This window comes from Alosa pseudoharengus, unplaced genomic scaffold (genome assembly GCF_046254945.1).
Source record: "Alosa pseudoharengus isolate Yale_2024_CS ecotype anadromous, Long Island Sound unplaced genomic scaffold, YU_APseudo_1.1 YU_APseudo_1.1_scf_15, whole genome shotgun sequence".
Taxonomy (NCBI): domain Eukaryota; kingdom Metazoa; phylum Chordata; class Actinopteri; order Clupeiformes; family Clupeidae; genus Alosa; species Alosa pseudoharengus.
The window spans coordinates 23452212-23476146 of NW_027468620.1; the positions used below are offsets into that span (position 1 = coordinate 23452212).

Below are 23935 nucleotides of genomic sequence, written 5' to 3' on the forward strand. Positions count from 1 at the left end.
AGCCGGTTAAATTGCTCTGGACCTCTCCATGAAAACATGGACTCTATTAATGAGTGCGCGCACAGAAGTATCTGCATAATTTAATGTGCCGGATCATATTTTTTTGTGGGCAAGATGGAGCCATCAGTTCCAGATTGGATCGATCCCATTAAGGGCAGTGCTGTGGATTTTTGATAGTCCTGCTGCAGAGGAGTAATGGCGATGGACACACACACACACACACACACACACACACACACACACACACACACACGCACACAGAGAGAGAGAGCAAGAGAGAGAGCGAGAGGGAGCTTTACAGCCAGAAAGCTCTTGTCCAGACAAACTGTTAATAAAAGACACTTTAACAAGACACTATGCAGCCCAAAGCAAACATTAGAGATCCTCGAGCCCCCAGAATGCAGCTGCAACCAGGCGTGCTGCAAATACTTCAGTCATTCCACAGACCCGTTTCAGCAAGCACCCTCTCAAAAGAGCATGAGAGGGAATGAAAGAAAGAGAGAAAGAAAGAAGAGGGACATCCAATAGACACTAGAGAGAAAGAGAGAGAGAGAGAGAGAGAGAGAGAGAGAGAGAGAGAGAGAGAGAGAGCGACAGTAGGGCTAAGCTAAAACAATATGATTCATCCCAACTATTGGTTTGCCTCTTTTAAAAATCACAACTGCATCTGTATTTAATTTATTCAACGTTATTTATACACGGGTTTGTGGCGATATGGCCAAAAATCTCAAGGTAACTAACTGCAGTGTTTTCTGTTTTTCTGGAGGAAACTGTGCCTGACTGTGGGGGGTATATCGATGGTAAATTACACCACCTAAGGTGAAATGGAGGGAAAAAAATGGCCAAGAAACAAAGGGAGGCTTCTCTTTTTTTATCCCAGCCAATTACAGTCCCCTAAATACCAGGCATTATGGCGGGAGAGTTGTGCCTCCCCTGCACGGCTGGGGAAAAGAATAGTGGGATAAAAAAGGGAGGAGGTGGATGGAGAGAAAGGTGGCAAGAGAAAGCAAGAAAGAGAAATGGCGTGAGAGAGTGGAAAAATGGGAGGTAGATATATAGAGAGAAGGAGAGAATGAAAGAAGATAGTGACAGGGAGAGGAACAGAAAGACAGAGAGAGAGAGAGAGAGAGAGAAAGAAGAAAAGGAAAGGGAAGGAGGCAAAGAGAGACAGAGAGAGAGAGAGAGAGAGAGAGAGAGAGAGAGAGAGAGAGAGAGAGAGAGAGAGAGAGAACGACCACAGGTGCTGGAGTGAATCTAGAGGGCATGTTCATTTATCACACGGCCCAATCTCTGGGACCCAGCCCCCAAAACAAAATATGCCAGAGTAAACATAATCCATACATCACGCGCCGACTCCATGACCCCATTAGGCAGCAGGCGAGGGACGCACGGGAGCATCCCACCCGCCCCGGCATTAACCACCACCACACACACACACACACCACACCACACCACACCACACCACACACCACAGCGCCGGACAATGCACTGGAAATAGGAGATTGTGTCCAGATCACTAGTCCCTTCTCCCCTTATCTCTCATTTATCCTTGCTCTCTGCTCTGCTCATATCCTCCATCTCTTTCTCTCTCTCTCTCTTGCTCTCTCACTCTATTGAAAGAGTGGGTGGGACACAACCTGAGGGGATAGGTGTGTGTGGGGGGGGGGGTAACGGGAGGTTTAAAGAGAAATAGAGACGTCTTCATTCTGTGTGTGGGTGGCAGTGGGCTGGCGAGGGTTGGAGTGGAGGAGAGGGGTGGGGGGGGGGGAGAAGGTGGTCACAGGGGTGGACGAAACAAAAAAGAAAGCCCCTGAATCTGCAGATAATAGTGGCCCAAAAAAAAAAAACGGAAATTTTACACCGACCCAGTCCTTGCATCTTTTGCAACCTTGACTTTACACGAAGCTCATGTTGCCTGAAATAGCCTTTGGGTTGGGTTGCAAAAAAAAAGAAGGGTCCAAAAAACAGGAAGTCTGATAACCCTTCACCACACACACACATGCACGCACACTGGATATAGAACCCTATCTACCTACCCTCTCTCGAAGGAACCAACAGGCAGACACAGTTTCAGAGTATAGGGTGGGTGAGTGAGGGGGGATGGGGTGGGGGGGGGGTAGAAACAGACATGCCGTTACAGATGACCCTTCTGCCCCCAGCCCAGATATTCTGTCCTCTATGTACACCACGGATCAGTTGAATGTGGCCTGCGTACGTACGACTGCCTCTGGTTGGTGTGGGGAGGGGGGGGGGGGGGGGGGGGCATGTTCTGGGCCACGGCTCGCGTTACGTGTCGGAGCCCTTCCCTGTGCAGGAGTGCATGTACTTGACCATGTGCTGGCAGAAGGCTCACATGGCACACATACCAACATGACCAATATGTCACCCAGTCAGCTCTCGCCCCCAATGACTCCCCGCAGCCTTCATCTGGGCCAGCCTGTTCCGTCTGTACTGGTGTGTGTGTGTGTGTGTGTGTGTGTGTGTGTGTGTGTGTGTGTGTGTGTGCCTGCGGATGTACGATGTACATGTTTATTTGTGCATGCGTGTCAGGAGACCACACACTACACCACAAAGCCTTTTGTCCTGGGAGATGCATAAAATCATGCACTGTATAGTAACACACACACACACACACACACACCCCTTTGGGGAAGGCTTCACATACAATCTGCACATAAATATGCTAATGTGCTACCCTTTTAACAGCACCACTAACCACTGGGAGCTGGGGCTATATTTAGCTATTTACTACTGAATTACTTACAAATGTATAGCAATGTAATGAACACACCCATTCCATACACACAAACCAGCACGTGGGACTGAAACGGGCTTACGCCTGAATAAATAAAAAAGTAACAACAAATTAATCATACTAGTACCTTTCATAAAGAATTATTTCATATTGACAACACTGTTGTCACTTTTTTTCTTGAATTTCCCCTAGGGATCAATAAAGTATGTGTATATATATAAATATATATATATCTACTGCCATGAATTAACATGAAAGCAATATGAAAGAAAGTGATCCCACGATTCCACAGAGAAAGCAAGACGTGTCTAAATGACTTAAGGAGAATACTAATAAGTTGGCTGAGAGACGTGGCCCAGGTTGTGACCTCAGGTCAAAGTCAAAGTCAGGGGTGGGGGACGGACTCCGCTCGGGCCACAAAACACCCCCTGTGACATTCCAAGGCTGACTGACATTCTGGAACAAAGAGTGCGAGAGCCGGACCATTCTGTTCCGTCTGTGAGAAGTGGCAACATAAGCCTTTAAATGGGTTAACATACCACCGGCACTCTCCCAGTCAGTCTAGTAAAAACAGCAGTCATAAATGAATTTAAGAACGACAAGGCTTGTCCACACACACACACACACATACGCACACGCACACACATACACATAACGAGGCAATCTGGTCGATTTTCCCTCTGTCCCCTCTCAGACAGCCAGTCACCTTTGATACAGCAGCTAGCTCAAGGCGGGGATCAGGGGCGTGACACCGATAAGAGTCGGCTGTTTTTTTCTCTCTTTCTTTTTTTCTTTCTTTTACAACAGGCTCTTCCAGTAGCGCTGGTGTATGGGGCGAGGAAAGAGAGATCGATCTCTGGCCCTACGCGTCCCCATCAGCAAAACGAATGGCATCGCATTGCAACGTACGGCTGACGTCAACCCGCAGAGACGTATGCCGCTGACCATGACAGGCCCCCCCAATGAGTTATCTCAGCACAGCATAGCAATCAGAGGTGGCCAGACCAAACTAATCGACCGGGCCTGGCCGGAGAGCGAGGACGACCAATGTCATCAAGTACATCCAGTCAAACTCAGACATCTTTTTTTTCCATAGCGCTCACTGAAAACCTGAACTAACCAAAGTCCCTGTGAAGGCACACAAAGGCTCTCCAGCAGGCCATTTATAGAGCTGGGAGATGGAGGATGGAGCCAGGGCTGATGAATAGAGCTTCCTGGGTCAGAGACAGCCACGGGTTCAACGGCCATCCTTCAGGAGAGGAAGGAGAAATCAATGTTGTCCTCCTCCAGGTAGCGTGTGTGTCTTGCTCTGTGTGTGTGTGTGTGTGTGTGAGTGTGTGTGTCCCTGTACGTATGTGTGTGTGTGTGTGTGTGTGTGTGTGTGTGTGAGTGTGTGTGTCCCTGTCCGTATGTGTATGTGTGTGTGTGTGTGTGTGTGTGTGTGTGTGTGTGTGTGTGTGTGAGTCCCTGTCCGTGCGTGTGTGTGTGTGTGTGTGTCCCTGTGTGTGTGTGTGTGTGTGTCCCTGTGTGTGTGTGTGTGTGTGTCATTGTGTGTATCCCTGTACGTGTGTGTGTGTGTGTGTGTGAGTGTGTGTGTGTGTGTGTGTGTGTGTGTGTGTGAGTGTGTGTGTCCCTGTCCATATGTGTATGTGTGTGTGTGTGTGTGTGTGTGTGTGTGTGAGTGTGAGTCCCTGTCCGTGCGTGTGTGTGTGTGTGTGTGTCCCTGTGTGTGTGTGTGTGTGTGTCCCTGTGTGTGTGTGTCATTGTGTGTATCCCTGTCCGTGTGTGTGTGTGTGTGTGTGTGTGTGTGTGTGTGTGTGTGTGTGTGTGTGTGTGTGTGTGTGTGTAGTGGCTGGGCATATATCATGGGGCAGTGGTCTGGACCTGGCTGGGGCTGATGGGATCTGACTGGCAGGTGAAGGCCACCCATGGCAGGCCCTTCGTGTGGCAGTAATGAAGACGGTGACAGCGGAGAGCGGCAGAGAAAGGGCCTGATCTTAGCAGGGGGGCTACGGCAACGGCCAACACAAGAGGCTTCTGTCGAGCCCCTGTGCCCCCACACCGCTAACCCCCACTCTGAAGCTGTACACTCCCGTACGGAAAAAAGAAATGCAGAGAGAGAGGCTGAGCTTTCTTTTAATGGTCATTGCAAGAGGCTCTGTTGTCAAAGAATAAGAGGCAAGAAGCGTTCTGTGTAATAGAGCACTTGGCCTTGTGGAAATGTTTCTTTTTTTTCTGCTGCCACCCTCACCACCACCCACCCCCCCCCCCCCCCCCCCCCCACCCCCTCTTCCTCTCTCTTCTTCTTTGGAGTTTGTGATAAGCTTCGTTTCTTGTTAATTTACCTCTCCTCTCATTCATTCTTTTTAATTCTCTGTCGGAGACCCCCGGGTTGGGCGCACTATCAGAATTATATTATTTCATTCTCTTTTCCACGTCTTTGTTTTTTTTTTTTCCTTCTTTTTTTTCTTTTTTTCTCCAGAAGTCCTCCGAGCTAAGGCAAGATGACAGAGCCCTGGCTACAGGGCCAGCCAACCGGTCTAAACTGGTTCTTAGTTGGGGGGGGGGGGGGGGCGGGGGGGGGGGGGGGGGGGGGGGCCGGGGGGGGGGGTAGCGTCGTTTTTCCCCTTTAGCCAAAAAGGAACCTGGAACCATTTTGATGTATAGTCAGCAGGTAGAGTGTGCTGGAGTGAAAAAGAAAGAGAAAGAAAGAAAGAAAGAAAGAAAGAAAGAAAGAAAGAAAGAAAGAAAGGTAGTGGGGAGGAGGGAGACGGACAGAAAATAGAGGTGAAGAAGGGAGGAAAGGGACTGAGAGACATACAAAAAAAAGACCAGAGACACAGAGAGAGCAAAAGATGGAGTGAGAGTGAGGGGGGAAGAGAGAGTGAGAGGGAGAGAGAGAAACGGAGAGAGAGAAAAGAGGGCGAGAGATTGAAAAGGCTGGAGAGAGCACAGGCTATGACACTGGCTCATCAAACGTCTGGACCTCGGCCAAGTTCATCTGTTAATGGACAACCACCGTAGGTCCTCACCCTCCCCCCTGCCACCATCTCTTACCCCCCTCCACCTTCCTTCCCTCCCCCTCATCCCTCCCTCTGCCCACTCTTTCTCCTCTCTCTTTCTCTCCTGCCTAGGCCCCCATGAAGAAGAAAGAAACACAGACAGAAATAAAGAGAGAGAGAGAGAGAGAGAGGGAGAGAGAGAAAGAGATCGATCGGAGTGAAAAAAAGAGAAGCTAGACATAGATTATTCCTGCGCCTTTCCCTTTCTATTCAAGATAAACAAAGTGCTTCAAGTTCAGGGCACGCCCCGGGACCCTTGACAAAGCCATCTATCATCCTGTCGGCCTGAGCTTGCCTGGCCACACTGAGGCTGCCCAGACCAGTGGGCCCAGTGCACAATTTTCCCTTTGTGCCTCCGGCCCTCAGCGCCGCTCCGCACCCCCCAGCAACCACACACACACACACACACACACACACACACACACACACACACACACACACCATTCCTCTGTCCTCTTCACAGGCACAGATGTGCTTGACCAGTCCACTTGGTCAAGCACAAGCCCCTCCGAATCCGATGGTCCAATCACACAGAGAGCGAGAGAGACGTTATGCTATACTGACAGAGGAATCAACGTTCAGCGATGTGTGGTTACAGAAAGCAGGCGAAGGGAGTGGGAGAGAGAGAGACGGGGAGAGAGAGAGAGAGAGAGAGAGAGAGAGAGATCAGAAAGAGAGTTTAGTGTTGGTCCAAGACGTGTTGAGACACATTCGCCTGTTGCTGGATCTTCCCAGGGAGTAACATGACGTTGAGAGGCCAAACCCCAAGCCAGGGGAAAAAGTAAAGTAGACAAGAGACAGACAGACAGAGAGAAAAAGAGAGAGAATGAGGGAGAAGGGGAGGGGGAGAGAGAGAGAGACATGAAAACAAAGAGCAGAGTCTCCTTTAAAGTACACTTCAGCCTCTACTTACAACCACATTTTTAGAGCATTTTTTTTGTCATCTTTTTAGTGACTGTTTCTTTGCTTAACTCTGGCATCCTCAAGTACCACACCATTTCTTTTTTTTAAGGTTTCTCTTCAAGCCAGGTATTAAATACATTATGCTCCAACAATTTCACCTGGCTGGTAAATAAATTGGAAAGTTTTCATACGAGAGGGAGGTGGAGGGAAAAACAAAAAAGGGGAAGCTTTTCCCTTAAAAGACCCCTAAGCTCACTAAGGAAGTGCTGACAGACAGCAGGCTTTGCAACTGCCCACTGTCAACAAGCATGTACTGGCTGGCGTGGGGCCCCATTGAAAAAAAAAAAAGAACAAAAAAACAGGTATCGGGGAGTGTTACTGCACCAAGGCAACCCAGCACAGACATCCTGTGTGTAACTCTTTGAAGCACAGCAGAACTGTAAAGGATCCCACAAAAGGTAACAATCAGAATTCATAAATCTGGATGGATCATGATGGCCTGGAGTGGAAGCTGTGTTTTGTTTGAGCTCTGTCTGAGAAAACTGAGTGATAAACATGACTGTGAGGGAGGGAGGGAGGGAGGGAGGGAGAGAGAAGAGAGAGAAGAGAGAGAGAGAGAGAGAGAGAGAGAGAATGAATGATGTTGTGTATTCTGTGCGAGGAGCTGAGGAGAGGCCCTTGTGTCCTTTGGGGATCAGTTCCTGTTCAGAGCCACACAGACAGACACGGTTCACAACCCCCGCTGCGAAACAAACAGTCCGGCCACTGCGCCAGGATCTCAAGCTGTCACACACACACACACACACACACACACACACACACACACACACACACACACAGTCCAGACAGAGTGACAGAGACATAGCGCAGCGCACTGCATCCAGTCCTGGACACTGAACAGGACATCCAATTCACAAAATCAAACAGCCAGGGACAGGTCAAAACAGAGGCTTTCCCCCCGGCCTTGGCCAAACAGGTCTATCGGAACGGGCTATCTGCCCTGGACCCCAACAGTGTACAGAGACGAAGGATGAGAGAGTTCAGTGGCCATCTCTCAGGAGACGAAAAGCTGGAAGAAAGAAAAAGGGAAAGAGCAGGAGAAAGAGCTGGTATACGGAGCGGAGAAAAAGAGAAGGAGAAAAGAAAAGAGAAAAGAAGAGCAGAGACAATAATTAAGAGAGTGATAAATAAAGAGAGTGATAAATAAAGAGAGTGATAAATAAAGAGAGTGATAAATAAAGAGAGTGATAAATAAGGAGTAAAACAGATGCATGTATTTGTGAGCGGGAGAATGAGAGAGAGAAATTGGCATTTTTCTGGTCAACTAATCACAGAGCAGTGAAGGCTAATCAGCTCATAGCGCAACGAGCCCAGTGCTTAGGCCAGGCGACAGCAGCAGGGCTTTGGCACGACCAGCCAGGGAACGAGGGACAGTGAGGGGGGCAGAGAGAGAGAGAGAGAGAGAGAGAGAGAGAGAGAGAGAGAGATAGACATGCAAGACTTGACTGCTGCTGCTTGTTCTCTCTCCACGCAACTAAACACTTCATCAGAGCCCACCCCCCTTCTTACACACACACATGTGCATGTAGAAAGGGAAACCAGAGAGGAAAAAGTACTATTTCACTGTTTCTTTACCCATTTTGGAACAATAAATTATCCATTAGATTTCATCATATCTTACTAAGGCAATTACATCAAGAAAATGATAGCGCGTGTGGAATCAATTATGCATGCCCTTGGCCGGAGACCAAAGCCGGTGGAGTCAGAAAGGGCAGATCCTCTCCAGCACACACACACACACACACACACACACACACACACACACACACACACACACACACACACAGAAACACACACCACACCAGAGCACCCTATACCACACAAAAACAGGCATATACACACACTCACAAACACACACACACACACACATACACACACTCACAAACACACACACACACACATACACACACACACAAATAAAAAAGACCCTGGATCTCACAGATGTGCCCCTTCAGTTCATCTTACTGCCTAAAAAGTTCATGCTCTTAATAATTTATTTGTGTTCTGGATACGGTTTCCCAGCTGAATATTAACAACTTTGAAGCGTGCTCGCAGCCAGGGTAGGGCTAAAAACGAGTCCCGGCGAAACAGTGCCTGCTGGGTCCCACCGGGTAGGGAGTACGCCTCCACCACCCTCCACACACAGACACACACGTGCACACACAAGATACACACCCCTTTCCCTGCAGTCAATGTGTCCATTAGAGGACCACGCAGTGCGCAACACAACTTATTTTTCACTGATTAAGAATTCCTTTTCATCACAATGTAGGTTTCAGCTTTCCCTTGAAGCGCTTTTGCACAAACTGATGAGGAAAAGGCAAAGGAGGAGATGAAGGGGGTGGTGTGTGTGTGTGTGTGTGTGTGTGTTGGGAGGGGGGGTGTAAACAACCAAAGAAGGAACCGACAGGGAAAAAAATTACCCCTTGTGTTTTTTATGCGTGTTTGTTGTTTTATAGTTTTTTTTTTTTTCTGCTGTCTTTTGTTTTTTATTGTTTGGTTTTTAATTGTCTGGGCTCATTACTGCCTCTGCATGTATTTATTTGATTGACTTCTCTCTTTCTGTTTGGTTGTCTTCAAACCCCTTTCTCTTCCCTTCTGGTGCAATTACAGATGTGAGCTATTTTCTTCTGGGACTTTGCAACACACACACACACACACACAAACACACACACACACACACACGTGAATGATTGTGATTGCCTGTGTGTGTGTGTGTGTGTGTGTGTGTGTGTGTGTGCACGTGTGTCCATATGGTTGCACCAGTAGGCGAGCATTTTTCAAATCTGGCCACACTCACAACCACATGTCCACACACAGAAGGACACACGACAATGATGCGCTGCTCGCCGAAAGATTTAATTAATTTCCCTAACCTGTTTTTTTTTTCAATTTCCACCATGTTTACAGAGAAACACACTTAGCAAGACAAATTGCTCATAGGGTGCAGCATCTACGTCGCCATCAGAGCAAGAGGGTGGGGAGAGAGTGCATGGGAGGGGGTTGCTGTGTGTGTGTGTTTGTGTGTGTGTGTGTATATATGTGTGGGATGGGGTGTCCAACATCTGCTTCCTCAAAGGGGAGCGTCGAGAGAGGGGGGGCAGGTGGCATAAAGAAGTGACAGAGCCTGTCTTCTCTGTTTTATGTGCTGAAGGCCTACACCCATTCAAAAGAGGCCATAAATAAGGTGGGGAAGGAGAGAACCAGGCGTGGGGTGTGAGAGTGTGGGTGGATGGATGGAGGGATGGAGGGGGCCCCCACCACCACCGCCACCACTAGCCCAGCCCAGCCCAGCCCAGTCCAGCACGGCACGGCACGGCACGGCACAGCTCGGCGCAGTCAGCTCCGTTTGGGTGCGGCTGGAGCACTGACAGAGGAGCCTGATCAAAAGTGATTAAGTGCGGCGCGGTGTGCAAAGCGCATTAATGAAGGGGTGCAGAGTCATCATGTAAATTAAATATGTCAAATCTCCTGGTGAACTTTCAATCTTCACACGCAAAACGCTGCTTTCATTAACAGCAGCCATCTTTTACCCCTCCCCCAAAAATCTACAAGATAGACTAATGTGAGAGATACCAGCAATTTCCACCTTTTCTCTTTTTTCATTTTTTAAGCTATCTTTTTTTTTACAAAGTGCACCCGCTCCCAAGTGTAGACTCTTACACACACACGCACACACACACACAAACACACACACACACACACACGCACACGCACACGCACACGCACACGCACACGCACACGCACACACAAACACACACACACACCCTTCCTTACAGAAGGTCTGACAGGCCGTGGTGATGGGTTCGGAATGCACATGGTAATAGGCCAATCAAAAATGCAAAACAATTGGCAATTACTGAGAGGACCTAATGGTCATTAGAATTTACAACTAGGTAATGAACTAAAGTCTGCCCACGCCATGCATATTCATAAAGCAATTTAGGCTTTGAAGATTAAAGAAGTGCTTAAAATTCAAATGAGCCCGAGCAAATTATCAGTAAGATTCAGTGAGGAAGTAGGGGCTTTTGTGCATGTGTGTGTGTGTGTGTGTGTGTGTGTGTGTGTGTGTGTGTGTGTGTGTGTGTGTGTCTCTCTCTCTCTCTCTCTGTCCAAGCACACACACACACATGTGTGGTGCATGTACTCTTATGTCGGAGTGTGAACGATTTTGCGTGTGACCTTGTGTATGCAAGCAATTTTGTGTGTGCATATGCGTGTGCATGTGTGTATACCCTGCATACACACACACACACACACACACACACACACACACGCAAGCATGCCAGTGTGTGTCTGCGTGTTGCACCATTCGCCTCAAGTTTTGTTAACAAGGAAGCAGCAGCCACCCGGTCCCTCAGCATGCGGCCCTGTTCCCGGGCTCTGTCTCTGACTCTCTCCGCCGACTCCACAGGGCCCATACACACACACACACACACACACACACACACACACACAATTATCACAGGCATAATGGCTGCTCCCCCAGCCTCCTCACCATGGCAACCGTTTACACCTGGATTTCATCAACTTCTCTCCAGATACACACTAGAGAAATATCTTTCTTTTTTTAACCCGTTTACATTTGCATGGCTGTTTTCGTTCAATCGCTACCTTTATACAGAAGAAATAAATACATAGATTTTATTATGGTGGGGGCAGATAATGCATTAGCATCATTTAATATTAACTAAGTAATAAGAGTACTGTGGTAGTAGTAGTAGTAGACATGGTAATAGTAGTAGTGGTAGTGGTAGTAGTAGTAATAGTAGTAGTTGTATTTGTAGTAGTAGTAGACATGGTAGTAGTAGTAGTAGTAGTAGTAGTAGAAGTAGTAGCTGTGTAGTAGTAGCAATAGTAGTAGTAGTAGTAGTTGAAGTAGTAGTTGTGTAGTAGTAGCAATAATAGTAGTAGTATCAGTAGTAGTAGTAGTAGTAGTAGTAATGGTAGTAATAGACGTGGTAATAGTAATGGTAGTAGTATTAGTAGTAGAATGGGTGATTGTGCTCATAGGAGCAGCACTAGAGGATATATTGGAACTAATAATGACAAGGACACTAGAAACAAAATTCAATACCCTTACAGTACTAGCAGTAGAGCAGAATAAAAGCAGAGATGTAAGAGACTCGCTACGTGGCTTCAAGGATGAGAGGACTTAAGTCGCAGACAAAACCTTCTGCTTCCCCGAGATAAAAACAGCTCCAAACAATACACATCCAAACGATCTGCCTCTAACCAAATGAAAAGGGCTGTATTACAGATCTTCTTCACAGACCCCGTTTTCCATGTGTGCCATTCCGGAAGCAGTCTAAACAGACAGCCCCCTCCCCCTTTCTCTCATCACAATCAAATGACAGCAACAACAATGACAGACAGACATTTTAAAAAAATAACGTAAAATCTGGGCATGTCAAGGGTGGGGCAGTTGTCTTTCGTTTAGACTGTAGAGCAGCTACAGCCATTTTAAGGCAAAAGACCCAAGATGTTTTGTGCATGAGCTTATCTTTTCACCCTATGACTATCCCCAAGACACCCAGAGACACGGCCTCTCTCTCTCTCTCTTTCTTTCTCTCTCTCCCTCTCTTTTTCTCCCTCTTCTCGTCATGATAGATGCCGCATCTGCACAGCCTGCAGCTGGGAGCCAGGGGTTGTCTTTCGTTCTACAGGCATCCAAAAATAAAGCAATTAACTTATTGGCAGGCAGGATCTCGGCAGCGTGACAGGCCATCCTGTGCGGGGTGAGGGGGCCACAGACCCCCCCCCCAACCCCGGGCCAGCACCAAGCCTCCTGACACGGGGGCGAATTATCCCACTGTACAAACAAGTGTCTTTCTTTTCATTCTTTTCTCCCTCCCTCCCTCTCTCTCTTTCTTTCATTCCCTCTGTCTGTCTGTCTTTTTTTCTCTTGTTCTGCCAACACTTGTTAAAGCCAAAGTCGCGGCAGAGAGCGTGTGACAGTCACGGTGTGTATTTTGTGTGAGTGTGAGGTGGGTGGTTGTATTGTCAAGGTGCATGTGGCTTTGAGTTGTCCCTGAGGAGTGTATACACACATACACACACACACACACACACACACATACACACACACACACACACACACACACACACACACACACACACGAGCACCAACAATGTTGTGCACAGTACACATTGTGTATCACACCGCTTTGAAGGCGAGTGCAGATGCTGTTCCTCAAATATTTGTTTTGGTGTGTGTGAATTTGCATGTCATATACATAACAGCAATCATCGTCCTAATGCGGATCGGCAGTGCCAATAACGGTCATTAGGCATCAAAAAAAATAATCTCTCTAATGCGCTTAATTCACATTTTAATTGTGTGTCTCATGGTAACATAAAAATGCCACTTTGGAGATTAATATGCAAACTTGTGAAATAATGCCCTCCCATGATATCTGCAATCGTTTAGTTCTCCTGTGCATGTCAGCCCAATTTCTGGACCTCGCATCAAATTCAGAGATTCTGGCAGCAGCCTCTCAGCTCTTCAACTACTGTGGGGCCCAGCGCGTGCATACACACACTCACACACACACACACACACACACACACACACACACACACACACGGCCAAAAAAAAAAATAGGCACACACCCAATACTGTCACGCACATTCACATTCACACACACAAACACTCAAAACTAGGCAAACACCCAATCCACACACACACACACACGCCTCACTTTAGGCATGTGAAAAAAACACACACATACAAACACACAGAGAACTCGCTGGGCACTTTTGTGGGCTGGTCTTTGGTCCGTGCCGACACGGCGGCCCTGGATTATTTATCCAGCATTTATGCGGCGACGCTCTCGGTATGCTCTCCTAATCAGCCGCGGCTTGGTGAAGACTTTTTGATTAGGACACAGTAAGCAGGCGCCCAGAGGGCCGCCAGAGCCAGAGTGAACCTCGTGTGTGTTAGAGAGAGCAGCCTAATGAAGTCACACAGGGAATGCTGCGCGTCGTACAGACGGAAGGAGAGAGAGGGAGAGAGAGAGAGAGAGAGAGAGAGAGAGAGAGAGAGATGGAACAAGCAGAACCAAATAGACAAAAAAAGAATGAATTGGAGACCGAGGAAGAAAGACAGAAGGAAAAGAAAAGATGGATGGAGTGAGCAAAAAAAGAGAAAGAGAACTAGGAAGAGATGGAGACAGAAGAAAAGAAAGAGAGAGAGGGCGAGATGGAAAGGAAACAAAAGGCAAAAAACAGGCCGCTGAGGGGGTCTCTGTGCGTCTGCAGAGACTCAACTTTTGCCATTTGTAACCATTAGAGCCCAAATGAATTGATTGTATTGAGCGCCTCGGCTGGCAAGCCCCAAGTCGCGCGAGTGGCAGCACTCCTCAAGGTCACCGCAAAAAAGCTCAGACAACTTCTCGGAGAGGTTAGGGGCTACTGTCTGATGCTGGACGGATGGCCTGCCTACCGTTCAGTCAGCTGACACACTGACTGGCAGACACACCTAGACCTCACCTTTGCAGACAAGCAGGTAAGCATACACTCATCTGCAAAAACCAGAGAAACCAGTGTGTGTGTGGTGTGTGTGTGTGTGTGTGTGTGTGTGTGTGTGTGTGTGTGTGTGTGTGTGTGTGTGTGTGAGACAGCCAGAGAGAAAATGGGTGGAACATGGCTATGAGTGTACATGAGAGTATATGGGTATGCCAAATCAAATAACATAACATGTTTTAACATGTATCTGAGCTTGAGTGTAATAGTGTGTGTGTGTGTGTGTGTGTGTGTGTGTGTGTGTGTGTGTGTGTGTGTGTGTGTGAGGGGGTCTTGTAAGAGTATGACTGAGTGTGCCCAGCAGCTATCACCACTACACAGATCAGGGGCAGGCTGCAGCTATGATGGGAGTTCATGAGTAACAGGAATGCCCAGCGTGGAGCCGGGAGCCAGGGCCACACTAGCCCAGCCCAGCCACAGCACAACCCCCCCCCCCCCTCCCCTCCCCCATTCCCAGCCCCGTCCCTTCTCCCTGCCAACCATCCGCTGGCACGGCCCACTGGGGATGTCCTCCAGCCATGCTGCCAACTCCCAAACCCTTTCATGTTCACCCCCGAGCCCAAACGGCCCTCTTGTGCGCACAAATACACACACATATAAACACACAAACACACACACACAGAGATACATGTGTACGCATCAACACATTTGCCCAACACATGCTGACGTACACCCACTACAAGTAGCACGTTCATACACTACTTATGCGGGTGCTATCCTTCATTCACGTTTAGGGCAGGAGCTATTTCACATCCTCTGAGTCTATGTACTCACACAGCCTCTCACACGTGCTACACATACACATGCACACGCATACACACACACACAAACACACACACTTAGTAATTCAGCACCGTTTTTTGCTTGTTTATAAAACGCCAGCCTGTAATCCACTGGGATTTATAAATACGCTTTGTAGTACATAAACATTTTTTATGGACACTTTTTTCCTCCCCTCAAACCTCCGATATAACTCGAGAGCCACAATGTGACAGGGCCTGGTAGGCCTATATGTACAGAGACACAGGCCCAGGAGAACAAGAAAGACAGAGAGAAAGAAAGACAGAAAGAAAGAAAGAAATAGAGAGAGAGAGAGCAAGGAGGAATGTTTTGTTACAGGGAACCTCACCTGTCACTATTATCAATCATCATCATCATCGCACACACAAACACACACACACACACAAACACACACACTTCAGTGATATAATTTAACTAGATTAAGAGAGGGGATATTTTCCAGTGTATCTGTTCATTTAACAAATATACGCATATATGCCTTATAGATAAATACATATTTGCATCCATAATCAGATATATTCTCATTGGATATATATTTTTACGGGGGATCAGATTTTTTTGTTGTTTTTTTGTTATGCACACACATTGTGTGTTGATCATTTTCATCTTCAAAAAAAAGAAACGCAGACTAAACACATACACACCTTGATATACACACATACTCTCAATTGTGTACATCTGAGCACAATTACTCAGTGCCTTCTCCCAGGGTGGGAGTGTGTATATGTACTGTATGTCTGTGTAATATATATATATATATATACATATATATATATATATATGTGTGTGTGTGTGTGTGTGTGTGTGTGTGTGTGTGTGTGTGTTGAGGGGAGGGGGGGGGCAGTGGGTCAACAGCTTCTGAATGAGCAAACGCTTCAGTATGGATCTCTCTCTCTCTGTCTTTCTCTCTCTCTCCTGTCACCAAAAAAGACGCCATTGTCTGGAGGTGGGAGGGGAGGGACTCCAAGCAGCAGTGGTTGACGGAGGGGGGCTTATGGCGGGTAGAGGGGGGGTGGGGGTGGGCGCGGGCTGGTTGGCGTAGGTGGCAGTGTGCCAGTCAGGGAACGGCTGTCTGCTAAATACCTTTGTTTCCCGTGAGCTGGATCTCGCCACGAGGCGCACAGCCGCAGGAAGAAGAAGGGAAAATAAAAACAGGTAGAGGGAATGTGCAGCCGCCTCAGCTTGCAGCACGCACACAGGGTTATGAAAAGAGAGGAGAAAAAAAAATCTCCCTACACCCCCCCCACCTCCCTGATACACACACACACACACACACACACACACACACACACACACACACACACACACAGAGAGAGAGAGAGAGAGAGAGAGATACACAAACACATCTCATAGGATAAAAAGTCCCATTATAATATGAATGCATTTTTTTTTTCTAGGATCAATTATATAAAAGGCAGAATCCAGCAGTGGGAAATTCGTAATATAAATAAAAACATTTGGCAAAAATAGGTCATTGTTTCAGCTTTTTTTCTGGCTAAAGGGACAGTGTAGGGGGTGTTTGTCTGAAATTAACATCAAAATGTAGCACGTCAAGAGAAAGCATGCACTTCAGCTACCCAACACACACACACAGGCATACGCACACGTAAAACCAAGCCAGCTCATTACCTTACACTGCAAGAGAATCTAAGCCCATCTTCAAGAAAAAAAATATCACAAGGATAAAGAAAAAAACATGGGGAATGAAACGGATTCGCAGCCTTTGGAAAAATTAAAGATGAGGCGTTATTTACATGCATATTCATAAAGCACTCGCATCTGAGCACAGAACTGCCAAGGCTTCTGTGACATTAGTGAGACACATTGCTTTCTGGGGGGGGGGAGGGGTTCTGATAATTCATGGTCCCCGATCATGGAACAAGAAAAAGCCTCTTGCAGCACACGCGCATGGAGAGTGGAAATCTAAAAAAAGGGTTTGGTTGGACGTGTCGTGCCAGGACCACTGTGCTTAGCCATGTCTCCAAGTGCCACCGCAGCTAGTCACTACATCTGCGACAAGAACAGCAATCCTGAATTTATTCAACCGATGAAAACACTCTCTCTAGCTCACACACACACAGATTTTGGATACACTCTCACATATACAACAGAAGAGTAAAAACACACACACATAAGTACATACATGTACACACACACACACACACACACACACACACACACACACACACATACACACACACATACACACACACACACACACACACACACACACACACACACACACACACACACACACACACACACACACACACTGTTGACTGGTGGGGGGAATCTGGCAACAGCTGCTGATGGAGGCTAGTTCCTGTGTCTGTCTGCCGAGGCCGTTTAGTTAGTTGCTGACCTCTCTCCTCATTCTTCTCTGTGTGTGTACTAGAGTATCTATGTGTGAGAACTGCAATACACTGACTGTACTATACTCTATATTCACAGTACCCATTACTTCACTATACCCCACCGGCCCCCACAGCACGCAGATAGGGGGGAGAGAGAGAGAGAGAGAGAGAGAGAAGGGGAAATCACATCCTGGGCCTCTAGGAGAAACTCTCTCCCTTGTCAGCTACAAAGAATTACGCTTTGAAGATAATCACAGTCATGACAGACAGTTATGCTTGAAATAGTGGGTGATTTGAGTAAAGGGAAAAAAATGAACTAGATGATATTTTAAAAAATGGCTCAAATTGCTTGGGTCTTTGTTAAGGCAATCATCTGGGTCAAATTTTGGCACAGAAAATTGCATGCAGCTCATATGCTAGGCAATAGCACAGTGTAATTGATTCAATATTAATTGGGTGGCCTTGATTTACATTGACTGCTAGAGCCGTAGCTGTGCAACAACTGAAAAAGAGAGAGAGAGAGAGAGAGAGAGAGAGAATAGAGATACAGAAGACATGCATGTTTGAAAGAGGGAGGAAAAAGTATTTGAAAAAAAAAAACAATTATATGTATTGAGTCCCATTGTGCATATCAGCACTGTGAGTCTGAATTAATCAGCTGACCCACTGCAGACCGGTCATAATATCAAACGGGGACATCAGTGTGGCAGTAGACAGTCCCAGAATTAAAAAAAAAACCTGCTTGTTAAAAAGTTCACCGGCGTTCCAAACGGTTTCATGTTCGAAGCCAACGCAAATTCAATCTGTCACGTTGACATATTTTTGGACGCCGCGCTCGAAAAAAAAGGCAGAAAAAAACAGACACACTCACTGGAGATCGCCGGATGTTACTTTGCATATTTTTTACATTTCATCAAGCAAAGCCAGACAGAAGGAACAGAACAAAGGCAATGCCATTACCATCAATGTAATGCGTTGAGCATTCACACTGCGCTTGATGCTCTTGGCACACACTCATGTGCATGTGATAAAAGGCCCATCACAGTTTAAGATTAACAACCTGCCTTTATTTTCCCTCCCTCTGTCAGTGAATCTCGGGATTGGGCGCATAATCTCATTTAGGGATTAATAGAATAAGTGTTGCCGTTGGAGAAACAGGGCTCATGGCTACCCATATTAAAATGGCACGGCTGACAGCAGCGTACAGGGGAAGGGTGCAAAAAAGAAGAGGGGGTGAGGAAAGCACAGAGAAGGGGGCAGAAAGAGAGAGTGAAGGGGAGGGAAGGGTAGAGGGCAGGAGGGTAGGAGAGGGGGAGGGGAGAGGGGGGGGGGGGAGAGCTGCAGAGTCGATTACCCCTGTGCTGACGGGCTGGGCCCCCTCGCCAGGATGCATGGCCTATTTGGGGCAGCATGCATTGAGCGCACACACACACACACACACACACACACACACACACACACACACATACACACACACACACACACACACACACAGTCCATTCCACCATGACAGGTACTGCTTTTCGTCTTCTCAAACAGACCGGTGCTATATGTAAATAGGGATGTTACATCACGCAGACAAAGCTCCGTATTTGGCCATTTGAGGCAGCCAGCGTCGGGATCCTCCGTGAGGTCCTCACTGTCCCCTCTCTCTCCTCAAATCTCCCCCAACCACATGTTACCACAGCACTCTCCCAGCCTAGGTTACGCCACAGGAATCGATCACTAACTTAACATGCCTGCAATTACTACCACCAGCATAGGATATAAATGTAAATATCAATTTAGGTCACCATATAATTCAGGAGGCTTGTTGACGGGTGCTCAGTTATGACACTGCACACTACAAAGTGACTAACATCATCTATATTAAGGCCACAGCTCCACTGAAATCTGTCTGCTCAGAAGAAAGACATTGTTCAAATCCTAAACTGCTTCATAAACTGAGCCACATACAACAGCCATAACTGTCCTTGAAGATGTTATGTCTAAAGCTACCTCTAGTATGACTAATTGATGTCACTGTTCCCCGTTTGACCCACTAGCATTGCCAAGATTAAATAACATGCTAAGGAGCCGTTGAAGTCTTTCCCTCAAAAGTGTTTTTTTTTTATAACAACCAAACACATAATACCAGTGACCCAACACCATCGTCTGAACCCTTTTTATATTATGATGTAAATGAGCCTAATAACCCAGTTTAGCTGCTGACAGGAACACGACGCTAGCGAGCGCGATAGCTGGCACGCTTAAATGGATTGGATAATTTGTGCTGAAACTGCATCAACATCTTTTAAAACAAAGGGGTTAACCAGACATGCATGACCCTGGTTAGCACTCATATCCATTAAAACCACAATGAATCTCTGGGAGACATTGGCTTGACTGTCCTTTAGCCCACCACATGCCCTGCCTCTGGAAATCCACCCTGGAGAAGGGTTTTTTTCTTTCTTTCTTTCTTTCTTTCTATCTGTCTCTTTCTTTCTATCTGTCTCTTTCTTTCTTTCTGCTCTTCTCTCCTTTCGTCCACCCCCTCCTAAGCCCACTTTGCCCATCACGCAGCTAGGATGTCTTTGGGAACTACTTCATCCTTGAACCCCACCAGCCCATAATTACTCCTGAAAGAAGGTCAAGTACAAATGATTGTTGATGGGGCTGACCCAACCCAGGCACTTCCTGGAAAACCGATCCCTCTGAACCAAACCAGAAAAAGGAGAGAAAGAGAGAGAGAGAGAGAGGGAGAGAGAGAGAGAGAGAGAGAGAGAGAGAGAGACAGAAACTGAGAGAGGAGGAGGGAGGGGGAAAAAGGTCTTAATGCGAGGGGAGGGCTGCAGACAAAACAGGCCGGAGGAGACACGCTGGCATTTTTCTGCTCGCAACAAACACCTCTTTAAATCAGCAGCAGCAGCAGAAGGCCGGCTGTGTACAGTAGGCAGGAACACACATACACACACACACACACACACAGCGTTATACAATGAGCTCTTGGGGGTGGGAGGGGGTGTGGGGTGGACATTGAGTTCTGTAAACAGCCTGGCAAAAAGGAGCAGACGACCTTATGATTACCTTAGGACACAATTTAACCCTGCGGATTCCAAGAATTTTTTAAAAAGTTGTTTACAAGCAAAGTGATAAACTGTCCTGTTTGGCTCTTTGTCTCCGTGGCAGTATTTCATGTTTTCCCATGCCTTATTTAGTGCTGGAAGTCAACCACTAGAAGTTCACCCTAATTAAAATACACGCAGAAAAACTATAACAAATAATTAGTGGTGCTAAGATTCCTTAAAATAAATTACTCTTCCTCAACAAACCAAAAATAACTGAGTGTCCCTCTACTTCCTTTTTCACGTTTTTTTTTTTCTATATTTTGGTAAGAAAGTGAAAATCTGCAGGCATACATTTATTCGGATAAGATGTGGCCATGTAAAAACCACAACGAAATCAAGATACATCTGTGGAAACCACATGAGAGAGTCCAAGCAGCACAGAGAGGCATTTCCCATGAGCTTGTGGACACACACTGAGGGAGATTGAGGTGGGGAGGGGAGTGTGTGTGTGGGTGTGTGTGTGCGTGCGTGTGTGTGAGTGTTGTTTGTGTGTTTGTGTGTGTGTGTGTGTGCGTGCGTGTGTGTGAGTGTTGTTTGTGTGTGAGTGTTGTTTGTGTGTGTGTGTGTGTGTGTGTGTGTGTGAGAGAGAGTGTGTGAGGGGGGTACGATGGCACCCTCCAAAGCACCCCCCCCCCCCCCACATCCACGTACACCCAACCTGCCCCCCTCCCCTCTCAGTGTCCCTCTTTGTGGGGATAAGCCCATTTGTGTGCCCTTCAGGGCACACCCTCGGTGCTCCACTTTGTCCAGTCACAAAATGGCAACTTCAAGCCAAGGTCGGCCATGTCACTTTGCCATTGGGCTATATTTGATTACCGCATGTGTGTGTGTGTGTGTGTGTGTGTGTGTGTGTGTGTGTGTGTGTGTGGTAGAAGTGAAAAAAAAAAAAAAAAGAATGCCACCCCGTAGGGGCTCAGTGGACCCCAGGGCATCTGCTAAGCCAAGTTTAACCATTTCAAAACTCCTCTGAACTAAAGGAGATGCCGTCTGAGCGGCAGCAGAGAGCAGAGAAGGAGAGGGGCAGGGTGGGCTTTTTGCGACCAAGAGGAGTGCGAAGCCCACAGTGGAGCCGACAGTCGACAGTGCGGGGCTGTGATCTACGGCATAAGCCTGACTTTAATTACCACAATCCCACTCAGTCGAAGAGCAAAGTGAAAACCCATGGCGATTCGGAGCGCTGATGAGCAAATGATAATAAATCAAAACAAAGAATGTTTTTCATCTCTGCTTTGGAAAAACAAAAGCTGCAGCCTCAACTTGACACTGGCTCTGAGGTCGGCTTTCACAGTGTGGCAAGCTTCAATAACCCACCACACTATTTGCTTCATATCCCTATTTACTCTGTGTGCGCACACACACACACACACACACACACACACACACACACACACACACACAAACACACACACACACACACACACATATCTTGGCTACACATAGGCTTATGCACAATCCCAGTCATTCTCCATATTAAGGTTATTGATATCCGTCTCCAGAGCTGCAGTTGGGATCCACCCAATTTCTCTAAGGGCCACCAAACCCCACAGTGAGGGGGGAACATGTGTGCGATGCGTGTCTTATGCATCTACTCAGTATGCACACACACACACACACACACACACACACACACACACACACACACACACACACACACACACACACACACACACACACACACACTTGCAGTGTGAGTGTACGGATGTGAATGACAAGCATCCCTCTCCAGACTTCACAATTGTTTATATCCATGTGCAATAAACCTGACCCCCCATCACCTCTACATTTTGGTCATCTTTTTTTCCCCCCTTGTTTTCTAAAAAGAGTGGTTTACCTGTAATGTTTTCCTGTTTGGGGCAAATTCCTCGGGAGGACGTGGATAAGCAGTCGTCATCCTCGGGCGTGACCTGGATGCCCACCTCCACAGGGTTGGAGGCCCTTCTCAGTTCACCATGTGGCGGCGACGGAGCCTTATCCACTGCCTTGTCCATGCACAAGGTGCCATTGCATTGCTTCCTCTTGTGCTCGATAAAAATGAGGATATCCCCGAGAGGGAAGTTCATCTGGCACTGGCCACAGGTGAGCAGGTCCTGGTCTCCTTCCGGAGCGAGCTGTACCAGCCCACGGTGTTCCTGCCGCTCATCCGGGAGCACGGCGGCGGACAGCGGCTCGGCTGCAGGCAGGCAGGGATGGCACGCAAGATGCAGGGAGTGAGGAGGAGAGGAAGGAGAGCGAGAGACCAGGGAAAGAGGAGAGAGAGAGAGGGAGAGAGAGAGAGAGAGACAGAAAATTAGACACTGAATGTTTGAGCGGATATCAGCAAGATGACTAGATGAGGCATAATGTTGAGAGATGTGGGGAGGAAGAATCATCATATGGCATGCTACGTGCATATCATTGTCACAGCAATTCCTGGCTGCCACTTAGGGAGGCATTGTAGATAGGAGAGGGGTCTAGTGAATCAAGACGCACTGTGATTTCTTAGGGTTTTCCTCCTTTGCTTCAATTTTTACAAAATATACAGCCCATTTATTAAAGTCATGAGACAAAAATGATATCAGGTAAACAACATGTATTACAACAGAGACTGAACAGAAACATTGTGCTCTACACACATACTCATAGCTGAGAATATTGTGTTTACACATAACACCACTTATTGCATGGCAAACAACATAGGAAGATACTTAATGAATAGATTTTTCTGCCCTGTTTGACAAGAGCAATATGTAGACTTGAGATGCATCTTTAAAATGTGCATTTCAAACAGAGTAACTTCAGATTTCATCTGTAGGTTGGTCTCACTCTCTTATGATGGAGACGTTTAAATGTGTCCAACACATGTGCAGAGCGCAAAGCCAGCGCGTTCAGCTACCAAAATAGTACACCGCCGGACTTCATCCATGCGCATGACTTTTTTTTAAATAATTTCTTTGATAACCACTTTCACAGTCGCAAATCGGGATGTAGAGTCGCCGTAGTAAATGCTTCGCTCAGAATCCAGGATTAAGCTTTTTTTAGACTCGTTGTGAGATTGTCTATTGTCACTCTCAGACAACCAGGGAAGCCCATTCATGAAAGGCTGGAGCTCACTAAGACGGATGGGGAGACGCTACTTAAGCACTTTGCGCAGTATCCATCGCATTGAAAATCGTTGCTGTTATAGGTGAAAGTACTCTGTCAGTTTCCTAATGGTTAAGCATCATGACCTTCTTTACTATGCTGCCAATTTCATATTTTAATGAACCTAAAACCACTGAGAATCAAAAAATAGATTTTAATTTTAGTTGGTGATGATTGGTACAGATTTTTGATAAAAAATGTTGGGATCTTGTGAACTGAGGTTAAATTTACTTCAGCCCAACCCAGACC

The 23935-nt window shown here is 47.0% G+C and overlaps 1 protein-coding gene across 2 annotated transcripts in view; it reads right to left on the reverse strand.

The window, feature by feature from the left end:
* bcl11aa (BCL11 transcription factor A a) overlaps positions 1-23935 on the reverse strand; it is a 49590-nt gene that overhangs the window by 22472 nt on the left and 3183 nt on the right. For both annotated transcript variants that reach the window (XM_076285938.1, XM_076285939.1), the window contains exon 2: positions 22398-22736. In XM_076285938.1, the coding sequence (XP_076142053.1) occupies positions 22398-22736 (339 nt within the window). The remainder of the gene's footprint in view (positions 1-22397; positions 22737-23935) is intronic.